The sequence below is a fragment of the Gymnoscopelus braueri genome (assembly GCF_963280865.1).
Source record: "Gymnoscopelus braueri genome assembly, chromosome: 17".
Taxonomy (NCBI): domain Eukaryota; kingdom Metazoa; phylum Chordata; class Actinopteri; order Myctophiformes; family Myctophidae; genus Gymnoscopelus; species Gymnoscopelus braueri.
This window is the reverse complement of record NC_137617.1, coordinates 41,110,536-41,131,037: the sequence shown is the minus strand read 5'-3', so window position 1 is coordinate 41,131,037 and position 20,502 is coordinate 41,110,536. Positions and strand designations below refer to the sequence as shown.

At 43.6% G+C, this 20,502-nt stretch overlaps 1 protein-coding gene across 13 annotated transcripts in view; it reads left to right on the top strand.

Moving 5' to 3' along the window:
- Positions 1–20,502, top strand: part of LOC308104825 (calcium/calmodulin-dependent protein kinase type II subunit gamma) — a 74,071-nt gene that overhangs the window by 29,406 nt on the left and 24,163 nt on the right. For 5 of the 13 annotated variants that reach the window (XM_080455373.1, XM_080455367.1, XM_080455369.1 and 2 more), the window contains exons 7-15: positions 1,750–1,852; positions 2,970–3,053; positions 4,113–4,207; positions 9,076–9,198; positions 10,747–10,830; positions 11,078–11,120; positions 13,899–13,958; positions 18,539–18,579; positions 19,448–19,543. In XM_080455373.1, the coding sequence (XP_080311499.1) occupies positions 1,750–1,852; positions 2,970–3,053; positions 4,113–4,207; positions 9,076–9,198; positions 10,747–10,830; positions 11,078–11,120; positions 13,899–13,958; positions 18,539–18,579; positions 19,448–19,543 (729 nt within the window). The remainder of the gene's footprint in view (positions 1–1,749; positions 1,853–2,969; positions 3,054–4,112; positions 4,208–9,075; positions 9,199–10,746; positions 10,831–11,077; positions 11,121–13,898; positions 13,959–18,538; positions 18,580–19,447; positions 19,544–20,502) is intronic. The other 8 variants (XM_080455363.1, XM_080455371.1, XM_080455368.1 and 5 more) reach the window with 3 other exon arrangements.

Below are 20,502 nucleotides of genomic sequence, written 5' to 3'. Positions count from 1 at the left end.
AATAGTTTTCATTGAGATACTCATAAATGGGAACAGTGTTCTATGTTAGTTCCATTGGTCCAGGCTGGAACACAATCGATTGATTGATCCTTAAAACAAACATGCTCGTCCGACCGTCTGACCACTTAAGCGGTCAGACGGCTGGGGTGGTGCGGACACTTTGGTAGTGGGCCCTCATCCATAAAAGCTTGAGAACCACTGGTCTAGTGGGTTTAAGAGGTTAACCCTAGATTGTACATCAATCACAGCAAACACGGTCACGATCATATTTACAGTATTTCCACATAGGAGCGCATTGAGAGAAAACGGCTAAATAAATGGGTAAGCGAGCAAGTTGCAACCGACGTTTTGGACCCCGATGCACGCGCGCGTGAGTGCATTTGGCGTATATGCACACGCACACGCACGCACGCACACACACACATCCCGCTCTGGGTCAGAGTATAACCTTATTACCTCTGCTCCTGTCTGTCTGATTTGTTGGCCTTTTATCCTGAGTGGGGCTTTTACTGCAGCTCTTTATGTTCTAACTGCCCAAACAACAGCCATTTAGAACACACACATACAATACACGCACGCACGCACGCACGCACGCACGTACGTACGTGCGTGCGCGCACATACGCATTTGTATTGCTATCCTTGAGAGGACTTAAACCTTTTTTGGACAGCAATTTTATGAATGGCATTTTTTAACCCTAACCTTAAAGAATAGCCGAGAATAGCCAATCTACAAGCATGTGGATCAGCAATTTTTTGGTGCGTGGCACCTGCGGTGCAACTACTTATAAATTAGAGGCACAAACACCTAAACCTAACCTCTGAATGCCTAACCCTATTTATGGCAATTCCATAAATAAGCATGGCATTGAAAGAGTTAAAACCAGACAAGCATCTGTAATTTTTTTTTGTTTTTGCGTTGGCTATTCAAAAATAGCAGATATACAAGCTCACAGAGCGTCACTTCGTGCCGCGCTGCGAGCTTGTACATCTGCTATTTTTGAAAAATCTTTTGAAAAATCTTGAAAGTGTGAGAACTACTGATTTTAGAAGGCATTTGTAGAATCAGCCTCAGGTCTTATTGGGATAATACACACAGTGTACACGCACGCACGCACGCACGCACGCACGCACGCACGCGCATACACACGCACACAAGCATGCAGGCACACGTGCGCACAAAGCAGAAGAGAGTACACTTTCCATTTAGCATGCAGTCTGCAGTGCTGCCTAAATGACTCCCAAGTGGTATCCATGGCTACGAACCCATGCCCATATAAGGTGCTGTAGCGAGAATCTCAACCATCCCCGTTCCTCTCTTAAGCCTGAGTTATACTTCTGTTGCGTGTGGGTGTCGCGAGCGTGTCGAAGAAGATAGCCGATCTACAAGCTCCACAAAGCGTCACGTGGGCGCCACCTTTTGTGAGCTTGTAGATCGTCTGTTTTCTGTGTATGGTACTGGCGCGCAAGTATAAATAAGGCGTTACTTTCTCTCTCACCATCTCGAACACCGATAAACACACACACACATTCACATATACATACACACACACACACACACTCACACGTGCACTTTCATTCAGTTTCTGAGGTGTGTCAAATACATCAAATGTGACAGTTTTCAAAGCTCAGCAGCAGCCGTCACTGCAGGAAACATGATGACTCCTGTCACTCCGTTGATGTCGACCACTATCTCTCTCTCTGTGTGTGTGTGTGTGTGTGTGTGTGTGTCTCTCTATGTGTGTGTCAGCCTGAGAACCTGTTACTGGCCAGCAAGATGAAAGGAGCCGCAGTGAAGCTGGCAGACTTTGGCCTGGCCATCGAGGTGCAGGGGGACCAACAGGCCTGGTTTGGTAAGAAAGGACGCACACACACACGCACACGCACACGCACACACACACACCATCAGTGCGACCATTATCTGATCTGCGATTGTATCTGGCATTTAGCGCCACATAGTTGGCAGTGGCACACATCCACACACACACACACACACACACACACACACACACAGAGAACGGATGTGGTCCGGACATTGCTTGATGATAATAATAATAATAATAACTCCATTTATAAAGCACTTATCAAAGAAAGGTTACAAAGTGCGTTACGTTTTAAACTGAAGAACTGAAATAAAAAAATGGCGACAGAATTTCAGAAATGTAACGTCGAGGGAATCGAACGGCAATGACAATGAACAATGAGGGCCTCTGGCCGCTCTCACAGGCGGTGAGGCGGGTCATGTTGCGGTCATTGTGCTTTTAGCTCGTAGCAGAGCTGGCAGCGTTTGCCTGCTGTCCCTCCCTGGGCTACAGTGTAGGGCTGGGCAATTAATAATAGGTAGGGCTGTCACGATTACAAATTTAAGTTGACCATTAATTGTCACTCAAATAATTGCAATTAACGATTTTAATTGTGTGTTTGGCATTGAACATTATGAAGCCATTTAGGCTTCGTGATCAAAAAATGCACAGGGCAGATATGACAAATAACTGAAATATACAAAGAAATTATTGACATATTTAATCATTTTATACATGTGAAAATAGCAGAAATAGCAGATCTACAAGCTTATAACGCATCACGAAGTGACGGGTTATAAGCTTGTAAGCTTGACACTATTTCTGCTTTTTTAATATTTGAAAATGTGTGAACATTTTTCAACATGGAAACGGATTATGCAAAAATAAATTGCGATTATCTCAAATAATTGCGATTAAACGATTATGCAATAATTGTGACAGGCCTAATAATAGGGCGTTGTTACGATTATGACATTTTACTTAATAATTGCGATTAACGATTTAATTGTGTGGCTTTTAGGCTTTGTAAACAAAAGTTGCACGGGACAGATATGACAAACACTTATGAATACACAAAGAAATGACTGACAATGACCGACACCAATAATCCAAATAAATATTGTATTATGACGTTTAGCTAATTGTATTGTGTGTTTCTTTTGGACAGGTTTTGCAGGTACTCCTGGCTACCTCTCACCTGAGGTCCTGAGAAAGGACCCCTACGGCAAACCAGTGGACATCTGGGCTTGTGGTGAGTCTCGAATCAGACATAATTCCTGTGGTAGTGTAGGACGTGAACGTCAAACAACCGGGCTAGTTTTCATTACTATTTTTTAACGGCCAGATATCATTTACAGCAAATGTTGTGTTTTTGAAACCGTCTGGAGGATAAAAGTATTGGCAGAGGTATTCTTTGAATGCACTAGGTTCTGTTGCGGGTTGTCTCACCTCAGTTGCACTCCTCTGTCTCATAATACAAGGAATGGTGATCTCCAAGGTCCGAATTGGACATGAACAAGTCTTATTATGGACCAAATGGTTCCATCTGAGGACTGCATAAATGCCTTTTGCAGCAGTTTCTTGTTTTGCAAACAACGCTCCAGTCGCTGTCATTTTTATATCACTTGACAAGAAGGCGGGTGCGTTGACAGCGAGGCCTCGAGGCTCGTGACGAGTGCGTGTGCAGAGCAGCCAATGGCATCGGCGGTAGGCGAACCAGCATCTGAGTTGGCAAGCTGTGGTGGATGGAAGTGTTAATTACCCAAATTTCCAAATTGCACATAGTACTTGATGATAATCTATGCGCGTTAAGCTAGCTAATATTGACAGGCTAGCTAGCTACATAATGTAAACAGACTGCGCTGCAAGCGGGCACATGTCACACACAATGAAACAGCCAATGAAAACGGGATGGGAGGGTGGTTTGCGTAATTTTCTTGTGCGAAAGGCATACAAGTTGCATTAACCACTTAAACCCTAGATCCTTACTTGCTACTTTTCTTTTGCCCCTCTAAACCAAATACCTTTGCCAAAAAAATATCCGATTACAAGTTCACAATGCATCGCAACACGATGCTTTGTGTGTTTGTAAATATTCTATTTTAGCCAAATGTTGGCCTATTAAGACGTGCCGGATTCATGTGTTTAACACAGATTTCTGTGGATGAGTGCCTTTCAACTGCTCAAAGCAGTAAGGTGTGTGTTTTGAAAACTGGCGTTTGGCTGTATTAAAAAGGACGCCAAAGCCTGGCTGAATCACAGTGTGTAGTAGACCTGTTTTGTAAAAAGTGCTCTCTCTTTGTTGTCCCAGGTGTGATCCTGTACATCCTGTTAGTGGGCTACCCTCCATTCTGGGATGAAGATCAGCACAAACTCTACCAGCAGATCAAAGCTGGGGCCTATGATGTAAGTGTGTACGTGTGTGTGGTGTGTGTGTGTGTGCTTCTGTACACCCTCGAGTGTGAGTGTGAGTGTGTGTGTGTGTGTGTGTGGCTCCATCATTACAGTATATACCCAGATGTGACAACTGGGCATGTCTGTGTTTGTTAATATTTCTTAACCCAAGAAAACCCATAATATTTCTTAACCCATGCGTTCCGGGAACGCATCTGTGTAATTTTAGATTTCTTTGGCTATTCAAAAAATAGCATATCTACAAGCTTGCGCGGGTGCCGTGCTACGAGCTTGTAGATCTGCAAAAAAAAATATTCTCGTTTTTTTTTGCAAATCTTTGAATATATATACATTTTTAACTCAAATCTTTGTTCCTGTGGATTCTACAAATGTCTTCTAAATCCTAACAGTTTTTTGGGGGAAAACACTTATGTTGCTATATCAGTGGTTCATTTTCATGTCAAGGACCACCCAGAATGATATGTATTTGGCCACGGACCCCCATCTCAAAATATTTTGTTCCAGGGACCCCCACCAGAAGCAGAGATTTTAGTTAAAAATGTATATATAAATGTATATATTCAAAGATTTGCACACATTTTCTTTTTTTTTCAAAAATAGCAGATCAGCACTATGAGCTTGTATATCTGCTAATTTTGAATAGCCAAAGAAATCTAAAGTGACACAGATGCGTTCCCGGATTGAAAAGGCTTAAAGCAGCACTATGTCATTTAGTTTGGGGTGTCAGTGGCCACTTTGGACACAAATAACATGGCAGACTTTTGACTTCATTACCCAAGAGTCTCTGCAAGCATGTCCGGCGAAGACGCGCTGTGATTGGCCAGTCTTCGCTTTCTCTGACTGTGCAGTTCTGCCTCGGTGCCTCTTGGTAAATGCCGGGATGAAAACTCATTGTCTCCCGGCTATACATAGTAATACAGTCAAGCCCCTATAGCAGGGACTCCCCTTGAGTCTATACATTTACGGAAGGATGATTGTTATTGCTTCAACATGTAACTTTATAATTTTGTGGGACATAATAATGCTATATGTAGTTGTTAAAAAGATACATAGTGCTGCTTTTAATGCATGTGTTTGGTTCTTATTTGTGTGGTGTGTGTGTGTGTGTGTGTGTGCCCGAATTGTGCAGTGCAGGGTGCAGGCTAGGTAGCTTGTGAATGTTTAATAGTGTCCAATTGAGAGCCGGTCCAAAGCTATTGATCCTATCTGGGCCTCCCTGACGCATTGCAGAGGGGCTTGTGTGTGTCTTTTGGTGTGTGTGTGTGTGTGTGTGTGTGTGAGAGAGAGAGAGAGAGAGAGAGAGAGAGAGAGAGAGAGAGAGAGAAAGGGAGCGAGCGGAGGGGTAACCTCCTGTCTTAGTCTCAGTGGTAATCAGGTTACGTTACATTGCAGTTTCCAGTGTGTGTGTGTGTGTGTGGGGGGGGGGGGTTACAGACTGCCTGTCTATTACATTGTGTTGGCTCTAACACCTGGACTATGGGAACTTCTTTTTGTTGACCCGATAAGAATATTATCAGTGATGGTTGTTCTTGTATCGCGTCCTTCGTGATACACTTTCTCTCTCTCTCTCTCTCTCTCTCTGCCTGGGACGCAAATGTGAGAAATTGAATTTAATGCCCAGGCACCTAGCTCTCCTTTATAACAACTGCGATAGCTGTATCTTCTACGAGAGGGCCTGCCAAAAAACAAGTGCTGTAAACTGTTTAAAGAGTTAGGGATGGGTGTGAGTACTCGTTCAGAAAGATTGTGTAATTTTGCATTTAACCACTTTTGAAGTGGCTTTGGATAAGCGAAAGAAAAGCTGATCTAACTGTAAGCTCACAACGTGTCGCATCAGGCTGTGAGCTTGTAGATCTGCATACATTACTGTACATACATTTTCATACATTATAAAAAGTTTTGAAACATGTTCACCTATACGTACATAATGCCATGCCCAAAGTAGAGATGCCAGGTTGAACAAATATTAATAAAAAACATGGTTACAATGCTAATACAAAGTTATTTCTGTACACACGGTTGTTGGATAGATATGTTGATTAATTGTGAATCTATGATTCTGGCACAGCCCGTCATGATGTCTGGCCATCATGATGGGATGTGAGTCAAGACGAGGAGTGGAAATATTTACAGCAGCCCCGATGCATCAATATGCTACTTCCACCATAACCCGTTAAGACCGGGAACGCATCTTTTTAAGGTTTTAAGATTTATTTGGCTATTAAAGAAATTGCAGATATACAAGCTCATAGAGCTAAGAGCTTGTAGATCTGCAATTATTATTTTTTTAATCGTGGAAAATGTGCGTAAATCTTTGAATATGTATTTTTTTAAGCGAACATTTGTAACTCACATCTTTGCTTCTGGGGATTCTACAAATGTCTTCTAAATCCTAACAGTTTTTTGAAAAAATGTATGTCGCTATAATCAGTGGTTCTCAAACTTTTTCATGTCAAGGACCCCCACAATGCTATGTATTTGGCCGCAAAATATGTTGTTCCAGGGACCCCCAGAAGCAAAGATTTGAGTTAAAAAATGTTCGCTTTACGAAATATATATATATTCAAAGATTTGCTAAACTTTTCAAGATTTTTCAAAAGTAGCAGATCTACAAGCTCGTAGCGCGGCACTCGGTGCCGCGCTATGAGCTTGTAGATCTGCTACTTTTGAATAGCCCAAGTATAAAATAATGGTTATAGCTAAAAAATCTAAACTGACACAGATGCGTTTCCCGGTCTTAATGGGTTAACAGTCATAAGCATACCATTGCCATGGTTATTCATTCGGGGATTCAAGTATAAAGAGAAAAGGCACAAGGCGACTGGCTATATCTTGCGTCATGTTATTTACCAGCACATTCCAGATCCGCTGTGAGACACTGCAACAAGCAGAGTTTGTTTGTTTTTTCGTGCTGGATTCTTAAAATGAAAAACCTTATTACGCGTTGGCGTTTTAATAAAACGATGAGACTTAATTGAGGTATTTGAATATATATGAGCGTGCATCGATTAAATCACCAGAGTACGCGATACTAAAGGGGGTGTAAGTGATATTTTTGGGTTAAAACAAAGTTTTTTTTGTTGTTGTCAAAAAAGTTAGCTCTATTGTTCTGAGGTCTCTCGAGCTCTTTTTAACCCATTAAGGCCTGAGGCTCCGAGTCTACAAATGTCATCTAAATCCTAACAGTTTTTTGAAAAAAAAACGTATGTTACTATGTCAGTGGTTCTCGAACCTTTTCATGTCGAGGACCGCAAAATGTATATGTATTTGGCCGCGGACCCCCACCTCAAAATATTTGGTTCCAGGGACCCCCCAGAAGCAAAGATTTGAGTTACAAATGTTCGCTTTAAAAAATATATATATATTCAAAGATGTGCACACATTTTCTCGATTTTTCAAAAATAGCAGATCTACAAGCTCATAGCGCGGCTATGAGCTTGTTGATCTGCTATTTTTGAATAGCCAAAGTGTAAAATAATGCTTTTTTTTATAGCTCAAATCTAAAAATGACACGGATGCGTTCCAGGTCTTAAAGGGTTAATAAACGGAAAATACATTTTCAGGTGGGTTGCCAATTTCTTCCAATCAGGAGAGGGAACCCATTTATCAGCTTCAATTTTATAACTGTCCCAGTTCCAATTTTGTCGGCTCATTTTTCTTCTTGGTTTCATCACTTCACTTCACTTCCAATTTCACTTGTTTATCCTGTATACTGTCTTTGAGTTCTCTCTCCCGATTGGATGAAGTTGGTATCCCAACCTGAAAATGGATTTGATAGAGAGAGAGACGGGGAGACCACTGTATACTGAACAAACACTATAGCAATGATTATTACTATGGAAATGTAGAGAAAACAAAAACACAGCACCTTTAATTTCATGAGTACTCGGAACACAGTTGCAGGGAATCGGGTCAAATGCACATCCCTGCTTAAGAGTTCAAATCCATAATTTGCAGTGGTCGACACTGGACAGTAACTAGGTACATTTACTTGAGTACTGTAGTTAAGTAATTTTTGGGAGTATTTGTTTTTTGTTTTAGTTTTTTTCAAGCTGACGACTTTCACTCCGCTACTTTTCAAATAGAAATATTGTACTTTTTTTTTTTATCCCACGATTTTGTAACCCTTATTTTTCACCCGGTGCCAATTTTCTGATCCAAGTAATCCAAGGTGCCAAGTGATCCTGGGCGCTACACTCCCCTCACCAGCCTAGGGAGGCCAGGGCCGAGCTCATGCCTCCTTCAATGCATGAGAGCTAACTGACCTTCTTATCACCTGACAGGGGGAGTTTCCCTGGTTGGACGTAGCGCGTGGAAGGAACACGTTATTCCAACCAGTTCCCTTCCCCTCCATCAGGCGCCCCGGCTGTCATGGGGAAGGCGGTAGAGCGACCAGGATTACTACATGATTTTGTGAGGGTATTAACTACCCTGAGAGACACGGGGAGAACATGCAAACTCCACACAGAGTAGGCCCTTTCGCCAACCCCACCTAGGGTATGGGCACTGATGACGCGGAGGAGAAGACACGCCCCCAGCACCCATAGCGTCCCCGGCGGGAATCAAACCCAGGACCTTCTAGCTGTGAGGCGACAGCGCTACCGTCTGCGCCACCGACTCCACTGCATTTCTAAGGAAGGGACTCTTGCGACCCAAACGTAGAAAAATATATTATGAATTAACCACTTAAGCCCTACTGCGACGCGTTGTGAGCTTGTAGATCGGCTATTTATTTTTTTACTTTTTTGGGGGGAAATACAGCAATGCGTTGATATTAACACGAAAATGTACTTTGTACTTTTGAATGCTTTAATATATATACTTGTGTATATACTTTGTCCACCACCTCCCTCCCTCAGTTCCCGTCTCCTGAGTGGGACACGGTGACCCCAGAGGCCAAGAACCTGATCAACCAGATGTTGACCATCAACCCGGCCAAGAGAATCACTGCTGATCAGGCACTCAAGCACCCATGGGTCTGCGTAAGTAGAGACCGGATTCTACACCACACACACACGTTTGTATTACTATACTTGTGAGGACATCAACATTTCTTTTTATTTATTTATTTTATTTTATTTATTTAGCACAATGTAAAAACAATACAAAAAACAGTACACAGAATTTAAAAAGAAAAGTGCCAGGAGGAGGCAAGAAGCCCAAAGGGCTTATACAAGGCCTCTACCTATGTATAACACAGTAAAAAATATTAATAGAACATGATTTGTAAACGACAAATTATAAATGTATAGAATTTACAAATAACTTGATTGCAGTATAAAAAATTTAAATCTACAACATGATTGAAATACTTGATTATCCATGACAAGATGATAGTAATTAGCCAATATAGTACAGTACATACAGTATCGGGTTTTACAGGATGTCAAATCCATAGAGCAACCAAGCAAACGGGGAAAAGAGAAGAACAAAATTATAATAATAAACCAAACAAAAGCTATCAGGGGGAAAGTGTGTGATAATGGATGTGACTTTATGTGACCTGGTCAATCAGAACATCCTTCAATTTGTTCTTGTATAAAACTTTTAGGACGGCGAGTTTTATAGTTTGTGGGCCATTTTAACCGTAAGACTAAAGCCGAAAAATTGCCGATCTCCAAGCTCTGCAATTTTTCGATGCATGACACAAGCGTGCAACTGAAGTATAAATCAGTCCTGACTCTTATCTCTGATCCCTAAACCGAACTTCTAAATGCCTAATCCTAACACTAACCCCCAACCTGAACTTGTTTCTAATTGTAAAACTATCTCTAAACATCTTTTGTTTTTTAAAACATAACACAGCCATTTTTTTGAGTAAGTAAAATTTTCCCAAATGGTTTGTCTACATTCAGCTTGTTTTATTCTTAGCCATTTTACCTATATTCTGTTTGTTTCATTCTCTCAAAGACACTTCTGCCAAAGGGTCATATTTCTATAGGACAAGCATTTATAATTTCATATTTTAGACATTTAAATTATGTTCTGATGATATAAACGATAATGCAGCTCATATAAAGTAACTCGGTACTTTGAGTAGTCTTATCAATAGATAGGTTTCTACTCTTACTCAAGTAATTATTTGGATGACTACTTGTGCTTCTACTCGAGTCATTATTTTAAAGTAACAACAAAACTCTAGAGCGGTGGTTCTCAACCAGGGGTCCGGGGACCACCGGTGTTCCTTGAGGGGGTTCCAGGTGGTCCCCGGCTAAATGATGGAGAACTGGAAACCAAATGGACCCTTATACAGTAGATGTTGTAGATCTTTAACTCTTGAGAGTGTAAAATGAAACGATGTTTAATTTTACACTCTCAATTATTGTTAAACATCTGCATTACTTAATTAAAGAATTGTTTTGGGTCTGAGAGTCTAAATCTCATCAAATGTGGTCCTTGGCTCAAATGCCGAATAAATAATGGTCCTTGATATGAAAAAGGTTGAAAACCCCTGCTCTAGAGTACAGTTTTTGTCTACTAAATACACCTCTGATGGTCTAAAATGACTTGTATTTGTTGTCTCCCTACAGCAACGTTCGACAGTGGCGTCCATGATGCACAGGCAGGAGACCGTCGAGTGTCTCCGCAAGTTCAACGCTCGCCGAAAACTCAAGGTGCCTCATCTTAAAACCCAATATATACTTTTATTTTTTCATCCACTCTCTCTGTCCCTTCTCTCTCTGTTTCTCTGTCTGTCTCTGTCTCTCTCTCTGGCAGGATCTCTCTCTCTCTCATCTCTATCTTTATTTCGATCTCTCTCTATCTCTCTATCTCTTTCTCTCCCCTCCGTCCCCTCCTGTTCATGGTTTGTTTGTCATGTCAGGGACCCCCTCATATCTATCCTCCTCTGTTTCCCTCCAGGGAGCCATTCTGACCACCATGCTGGTGTCACGAAACTTCTCGGGTAGGTGCATCCTTCCACCCCCACCCTCCTCTTCCTCTTCTGGGAGAGAGGAGGAAGGGAGACGGGTAGAACCCCCTCCCCTAGACACACACACACACTCACACTCACACTCACACTCACACTCACACTCACACACTCACATGACCATCCGGTGTATATAACCATATTCGTTTGTGAATGTACAATATGGGCTTTGATGAATGGTTGGGGGTGGGGATTTACAATATGTTAATTATTCTAATTCTAAGAGTTAATTTGTGAATTATGTTAAATATGTATGTTTATAGTGATACAATGTTGGCGGCATCATGATTTATGTGAGCAGTCCAAAATATCTACAGTGTGTCTGCCATGTACTGTAGTTGACTCAATGTGGGCATAATTAGTAACACAACCTGCCCATGCTAATGTTTCTCTCCCCTGTTTGTGTGTGTGTGCGTGCGTGCGTGCGTGTGTGTGTGTGTGTGTGCGAGTGTGTCTTCTGTCTGTTGTTCCTGGTGTGTGTGTTTGTGCGAGTGTGCTCCTCTGCTATCGGCCATGGAGAGAATGTGTGTGTGTGTGAGAGAGTGAAAGGGAGTGCTTCATTTTATTGAGCGTTTTATGTTTGGGGTCAAGTGTGGCGCTTAAAAAAAGAAAAAGAAAAAAAAAGGTGACCGTTATGATAGTGTTTTATATCCACTGAGAGGTCGTATTTGCTTGAAGCCCCGTCTTCAGCCTGAAAGGCACCGGCATATTACTCTACTGCTAATGATTTCAGCCCTGCTGGGCCTATAGGGAACCGTCAGGGGCTAGACGTGATTTTGTTGTTGTTTTTTTTGCTGTTTTGTTGCTGTAGCCCATTTCTATCACACCTTCATCCCAACCACTGTGTTGGAGCTGTTGTAATACAGCTGGGCTGTAGCCTGCATGCCCTGTTAAAGGGCAAGACCACTTTGGTAGAGGTTTGGGTTGTGTAGTTACCTTGCCATAATGTAACTCCAAAGGTGGAAAAGAAATCAAAAAGTGATTAGACATTTTTAATTCAAAATATGCTCTTCATTGACTTACATTGTACGCTGAAACGGCTCTCAAAGTCACTCTTTTGGCACAAACGAACGCAAAACAAAGTTGATTCAGACAATATTATAGAGCATCACCAAACCCAGTACTTTTTATAAAAATTGTGATTTAGCCATTTTTAAATGGAAGAAAACTCGGACTGGATCCGTGGCTCTGGATCCGGCTCTTCAAATAGTAAAATCAACATTTTTATAAAAGAAATGAACAGTGCTGGGTTTGGTGATGTTCTATATTGTCTGAATCAGCTTTGTTTGTGTTCGTTTATGTGCTAAAAGAGTGACTTTGAGAGCCGTTTCACCGTACAGTCAATGAGGAGCATATTTTGAATTATTAATGGAACAATTATTTTTTATTTCTCGTCCATCTTTGGAGTTAACATCATGGCACGGTAACTGTACTCAACCCAAACCTCTACCAAAGTGGTCTTGCCCTTTAATACGGTTAGCCGACCGGGACAGTGGTTCCCAACACTGCTCCCCCCAGAACACTCACTGGTTGCTGCTGGTTTTCTATCCTACCAGGTGAAAGCAATTTGAAGTGGGTGTCAGTGGTATGTTTTTTTTTGTAAACAAAAAGAAAAGTAGTAAATAGTTGAAGCTCTATATTCTAAGAGTAATTATTGCTATAGAGTGTTTGTTCAGTTTCAATATCAGCGGTCTCCCATTCTCTCCAGCTCTTTAGTAAACAGAAAATACATTTTCAGGTCGGGATACCAATTCTATCCAATCAGGAGAGAGAACCGCACAAAGATGATTTATCAGCTTCAGTTTTATACTGTTCCAGTTCCAATTTTGTGTTCTTTGTTTTTTTTGGTTTCATCACTTACAATCTCACTTGTTTATCCTGTATGAGTTTTCTCTGCTGATTGGATTAAATTGGTATCCTGACCTGGAAATTGTATTCCCTGTTTATTTAAGAGCTGGAGAGACGGGGGAGACCCTGTTACCGAACAAACACACTATAGTCCATAGCAATGATTGCTATGGGAATATGGAGCTTTTTAATATGTATTTGTTTACAAAGAAATATCACTTAACCCTTCAAGACCTGGAACGCATCTGTGTCACTTCTTGATTTGAGCTAAAAAGCATTATTTTACACTTTGGCTATTCAAAAATAGCAGATCTACAAGCTCATAGCGCGGCACCGAGTGCCGCGCTACGAGCTTGTAGATCTGCTATTTTTGAAAAATCTTGAAAATGTGTGCAAATCTTTGACTATATATTGTTTTAAAGCGAACATTTTTAAGTTTCGTGACACCAGCATGGTGGTCAGAATGGCTCCCTGGAGGGAAACAGAGGAGGATAGATGAGGGGGTCCCTCTGGGGGGTCCCTGGAACAAAATATTTTGAGATGGGGGTCGGCGGCCAAATACATATAATTTTGGGGTTCCTTGACATGAAAAAGTTTGAGAACCACTGATATAGAAACATGTTTTTTTCAGAAAACTGATTTAGAAGACATTTGTAGAATCGGCTTCAGGTCTTAAAGGGTTAACACCCCTTTTTTTACCACCTAGTTGGATAGAAAATGCAACATTTGTGAACCGGTGGTATTGAGTTGCAGGGTTGGAAACGGCTGGTTTCTAGAGTCATGCTTGAACAATATAAATTTAGTTTAAATGTGAGATATATATATATATATATACGTACTGTAGGCCGTCCTAATGATACCTTGCATAATAGCTCCTCCCAACTTGTAGCGTTTCTGTCCCAATAGTGGGCCGGCAGCATACCAACTCTGCTGTTGCCTCCTCCACTGCCTCGCTGGCTCAGGAAGGTACGTCCCAGAGACACGCCCATCCACTTCCTCTCTACACACACGCCTACTTCCTGGCTACTATATGGGGGTTCACTTCACGACAATACAGATGTATAATTTTGAGATCCATCGAGATAAGATGAGATAAAAGAAATGATATGAGAACAACAGCAAAAAACTACTTTTATCTCATCTTAACTGGCTCATTCCCCTGCTATTCCCCTTCCCTTCAACCTCATAGTTCCCCCCCCTGCATGCAGCCTCTGCAAGCCTGCCCTCAACCTCTAATAACATGCGCTCTCACACACACACACACACACACAGACGTAGATCATCCCCACTTTGCACCAAATGTTACTCACCGTGCACTCAGTTAAGCTCATATTTACAGTAGTTGTCACGCACCGAAAACAGCCGATCCACAAGCCCACGACGCGTCGCGGCCGCGACGCGTCGTGGGCTTGTAGATCTGCTTAGATATCTCCCTCTCCGCTAAAGATGGACTTGTAGATTTTGTAGATGACAAACCCACTCACACAGCCACAAAGTACAACATCATTATAACACGTTTAACACACAGAGCATCTCTTAACGTCCATCGATCCTTTTTATTTCTCTACTTCACACCAACCTAAGTCATCAACTCACATCCTTTTCCTCCCATTAGTCCCAAATGACAAGATATTTATCTCTGCCATTAAGGGAACATTAGTCAACTTCCTGACCCACTCCTCCTCCTCCCCCCTCCACTTTCATCCCACTATCCCCCTATACCAACCACCACCCCCACCTCCCCCCCCCACCCCCTTTTTACTCCCAATGTCCAGGGCTTATTAAGGGGGTGGGGATGGGGGGGATGGGGAGTGGCGTGTATCTGGGAGGCGACTGACACTGCTGGGGCCGGCAGGAGCTGGGTTGGCGTGCTGCCATCGTCTGACCTTCAGATGGGGTGGGAGGGGAGGTTATAGGGGGAGTAGTGGGGCGAAGTCGGCTGTTTTGAGAAGTCAAGACGTTGCTGGCGGAGGCGGTTTGGACCGTGGGACGGTGAGGGAGGCGTAGGGGGGGGTGTTTCGGGGGTTCGTCTCGTTCAGGCCCCACTGCTTCCGGATCCAGCTGTTGAATCCATCCACAGTGTTGTGCGGACCTTTTCCTGACGAATCCCCAGCGACCCCCCCCCCTGCCCTCCTTTTCCCCGTCTTCTGGCCCTCCTTTCCTCCTCATCGGTTTAGCACTTTGAAAAGAATAACAAAATCAAAGCGCCTCCTCACTGACTTCATTGCATGAGGAGTGACTGCTGGATTCTTCTATCAAAGTACCTAAACGGGGCTCTCTGCTCTCGTCCCCTCTGCTCACAACCCCCTCCTGGGGGCGTGGCGGCGGGGCGAGGCATGTGGGGGGTGGGGTGGGTGGTGAAGGTCGGCGATGCCAACGGTGGCTCCGGGCTTTTTTTCTTCCACAGGAGTGGAAGCACAGGTGTAGAGCAGACCGGATTCTCTGTCACCTTTTTGCTCCTAAAGACTAGAGGATCCCCTCTGCTCTACAGCTGTGAAGATTGATCCTGTAGGCTCAATCTGGAGATCATACATGAAACTGAGCACTGTGAGAAGAAGACAGAGATTGAGAGGGGAAAAAAGCCACTGGTTTAGAGAATGGTTGAAGCAATGTTTAATGAATGCAATGCATGATGGGGAGTGCCCCTTGCGATTCAGGAATGAAAGTTGGTGGCGTGATTGTTAAAAGTTAGGCCCCCGTCCAATAGCGGGGCGCCGCGCCCTTCTCTGAGAACCACGGACCGATCGCCCTGCTCGTAAGTGCAGTGACGTACATGACATCATCGCATCACGTGAGGGAAGCTCTCAGACCAAACCCTTCTTCCCACAACAACTCTCTCCGTTGGTCTCTCAGCTCTGATTGGGTGACACTCGACCACCGCCAATATACTGTTCTCCGTCCCCCTTAACTGCCAGCTTTACTCCCTCCTTAGAATGGCTAACGAGGCTTTTTTGCAGTTTGCTTATGAACCTCCCCTCTTTTACCCAATGTCCCAGGACAGTATGACAGAAACGTGGAATTATTTGTTATATACAGTATATATATGTTTAAATGAGGATATTTTTTGTGTTGCCTTGCTGCCTCTCGCATGTGGATGTCCCTTTATTTATAGTACTTGCTACAGTATATACTTCTGATATGTGCCTTCAGATTCTTTCCTAAAGCCTGATTTATACTTGGTCGTGCGCCCAGTGTCGCACACCGAATCTAAAAAATTGCCGATCTACAAGCTCCTACAATATCGGCTAAATATTCAGTGGCACGCGACAAAGTATAAATCGGGGCGTAATGCTTCGTTTGTTCCCCCGGTAATAATCACTTATCTGACACGTGGACGGAGTAGCTCATCCCACCCCACTTTGTAGATCAGCTGGTTTACGCCCATCCAGCCGTTGTCAGATCAGTGATCATGCTCCCTGCGGAGGGGAGGCAGCATTGTGAGATTATTGGAACACGGCCCCCATGCTGTCCGGCACTTGCACCCTGTAGGCTGCTCTCGTCAGGGATATCCTGATTTAAAAGGGCACAGGCCGATCAGCCCTCTTCTCCTACTGTATTATAGAATGAAAGCTATGCATCCTGGGGCCTGTAGTTTTTTTTGTTGTCCTCTTTATTCTTTTTTTTTTTTAGTTTGTCTTTTTGAATGCTGCATGGCCAGGCCAAGATAGAACATGCATTATCTACACGTACGCAAGATCATGGAGCATGATTATACGGCAGGCGACTGTGTGCTGTCTTAAAAATGCTGTGCCCCTCTGACCTTCTCTTGTGTTGTAATACTGAGCCCTCGCTTTCTATATTCCCTTTTTTTCTCCCATTTCCTTCTCCCACTTGTTATCGTAAGGTAAGAAACATGCGATTTTTGAGAGTGAAATTATATATATGTGTATATATATTATTTATATATATATATTTTTTAAATGTGCGTGTGCTGTGTGTGAGAAAGGGGAAGCAACAGCCAGACTCGGGCGGTGATGACTGGAAACCTTTAAAGGAAATCATTGATTTACATTAACCTGACTCGTCCACATAAAGTCCTGGCGGCCGTTTAGGGCTGACCATCACTCTGCTTCAGACCTGCCAGGCCCAGGGGTCTGCCAGACACACAGGAAATGGATTGGAGAGAACAAAAGTTTACTTTGCTCTCAGGTTTCTGTATCCCCCAGATGGCCATGAATGGCTTATGATGAATGTTGGATGGATTCCGCAGAGTGTAGCAAACCTGCGCAGCCCAACCGGAAAACGCCCCGAGTTGGTGCATTAAACGTAGGCTGTTACCTGGGCAGTTTGAATTAACCACTTAAGCCCTATTTTAAAACAATTTAATGGCGAAAATGGATCTGGTAGATCGGCTATTACCGCTAAGACAAACTTCTGCCTACACAAATCGTGGACTTGAGTAATGTGGTCAGGGCTATCGTTAGATTATGATGTAGCAGGGTAGGCCGAGCGGATGGTCCCCCCCTCTTATCTGAGAATTTTTCACAAGGTAGCACTTTTAAATTGTCATTTTTGGAGGACTTCTGAAGATACACCGTTCCTAACACACCGTGACCTGTGTTTCTCCAACAATCATTTCCAAATCAAATAATCAGAAGTAATCAATTTGCTTTGGGGCCAAAGAAAATTGCTCCAGCAATTCCCCATAACCTAATTATTTTACCCTAATGAAATGGTAGCACTTAAAATAGATTGGTTTGCAGGACAATACCCATGACCCATGATGCACAACCAGCCAGAGATGGTGGAGTTTAGAGAGGGATAATTAATTTATTCCCGCAATTCTATTCGTCATGCCACTGAACCCTGCACACACATTTCTGTGTTGCCATTGCTCTTGTGCCATGCTGGCTCACCTGCCAGTGAAGACTAAAGAGCCCCCACCTGGAGATCATAAAGCCTCCAATCCTACTCCTCCGTTCAACACCCCCGCTGACAGGCACCACCCCAGCCTGTAGGAGTCACTAGCGCAGCGACAAACAATCGCCCAGTCCCCCACCAGGCTTCCCTCCCCCCAAACATGGCCAATGGTGTTTGTATTGATGCAAGGCCAGGCCGGATACATTGCGGTGTATTCGCACCCTTGGACTCTGCGGTGGTGGACAGGTACTTTACCCCTGTACCACATTAGCTGGGTTTTGGTGTGGTTTAAATAAGTAATAGGCACTGTTAGTACGGTATGTCTACGATTACACATGGGGTTTAATTGGTGAGGTTAGGGTAAGAATCATCTGGGACACGGCCAGGTCAGTAATAGAGATTGTTCGGTTCCACTCATCGTGCCAATGCACTCTGGGTATCGTCCTGCTAAACTGTCCATTCTAAAGCCTACCGTTATGACACATTTGTTGACCATTGCCCCAACTTCCTCCATACTCGGCTGAAGCTAAATGATGATCAGGTCTGTTGCTGGTTGGCTGGTGGTGAGTTGAGATGAAGCTGCATAGAACTGGAGTGGAGTAAAGCTGATAATGAGATGAGAGAACACTCATAACCCTCTTCTTTATCTTCCTTCTCTCACACTCTCTCGCTCTCTCCTTTTACAGCTTGCAAAAGTTTACTCAACAAGAAATCAGAGTCGGCCAAGGTAAGGATGTCTGCTCAGCTCACCATGGTCTCGTATCTACGTTGTCCCCGTCTTGTCTCCTTCGCTACGCTCACCTAGTCCCTCGGATACTGTCTCCCCAAACCCTCTCCTTCTCTCCCTCTCCTTTAGCTACCACACCTACTAATGCCCTCGCTACAAAGTAGTCCGGGATGTGATTATGTGTTAACTACAGAAACATCCATTCATCCACTTTATTTCAAACGGATCAGAATGGTGGTGCCGACCATATCCCTGATAGTATCATCGAGACAAGCCCCTTCCCTCTCTCTCCCTCCTTTCTCCCTTCCACCCTCTCTCTCTTGTCTCTCCTCTGCAAGGTCCGTTGCTCTCTTTTACGGGCAATCAATCTGTCTTTCTCTCCCTCTGTAAAGCGCAACCGCCTTCTCCTCTTCCTCCTCTTTCTCTCTCTCGATGTCCATCCCCGTCTCCCCTGCCCCAGGGGTCACTCTATGCAGTTAAGTGGCGGAGGCATAGAGAGTTAGTGAAGCAGTAAAAGGATGATCTAAAGGCCATTCTTCTGCACTCAACCCTCTCATTTAGCCTGTTAGCTCAACAGCCTGCGAGCCTCCACCGACATACCCCCCCCCCCGCCCACATCCCTGAACGATGGGCGATCGTACAGCGTGCTTGCATTCGTACACAAGTGTGTGTGTGATTGTGTGTGATTGTCTCTTTGTGTTATATGCTTGTTTACATGTTGATGTATACAAGCATCTTTGTGCGACTGTCCTTCAGTTTGTTTGTGGTTGTGTGTGTGTGTGTGTGTGTGTGTGTGTGTGTGTGTGTGTGCGTGCCCACGTTCGCCATTGACCCTATGCCTTTTCTTTGCGTCTCCGCCCCCCCCCAGCCTTCGACCAACAACAGTAAGAACAGCATAGTGAGCGCCATGAGCGCCATCAATGCCATGAAAGACTCCGTCAGCATGGCGACCAACTCCCAGATGGTACAGTAGTTCTCGCCGCAGTGTCACCTCATCATCATCAACCACCCTCTCCCATATCCCCCCCCCCCCCCCCCAACACCACCACCCCACACACCCAGTAGTGTCACGGTAGCTCTATGTCTCATCCATCCAGTCTGTGCCCCAATTCCAATGTTGCCCCCTTTGTTAAAGACTCATTGGGGAAGTGTTGGCACCCTACGTTTTAGAATATACAAATGGGGGAGGGTAGTCATATATTTTAATTATGTAATAATTATAATGATTGTAAATTCCAAGATTCTAATATAATTTTAAAAACAATTGCGTGTGAGTTTTTTTATGTGAGAAGAGGAGCTGTGGGTTCTGTACCAGCGTGTATGCCTTTCACACGAGTGCTTCTCAAACTTTTTTAATGGGATGGACCCCCAGTTTGCTATGCACATAGAACCCCATAACCCAATGTACAAATGGAACCAAATGGACCGGTACGGGTCCAATTGGTTCCATTTTGTACATTCTCAGAGTTACAAGAAGGCCAGATGCCTTGAGGCTTGCGAGTGCCTGCACCGAGCAGCAGAAGACCTTCAGCGTCGACTAGCGCGTCGTTTTGTGTTGGCGAGCCGTGGTGGACATAATGGGTTGTCGCACGTTTCCAAATTGCACATGGTACCAGTGTTGATCTTGACAGCAAATTTTGATTTAGTTTTAGTCATAGTCTTTTGAATGAAATTCTGTTTAGTTTTAGTCATATAGTCGACTAAGTATCATAAGATTATAGTCGACTAAATCTACAGTTGATTTAGTCGACTAAAATGTATGTTGGCGGTGCCTTGATGGCGTCGTAATGGCTGATTTTACACTTGGTTGCATGCTGAAAATAGCCGATCTACAAGCTCACAACGCGTCGCAGCGCGACGCGCTGTGAGCTTGTAGATCTGCTATTTTCAGCATGACTTGTCTTTTAGTTCTACTGGATCTCT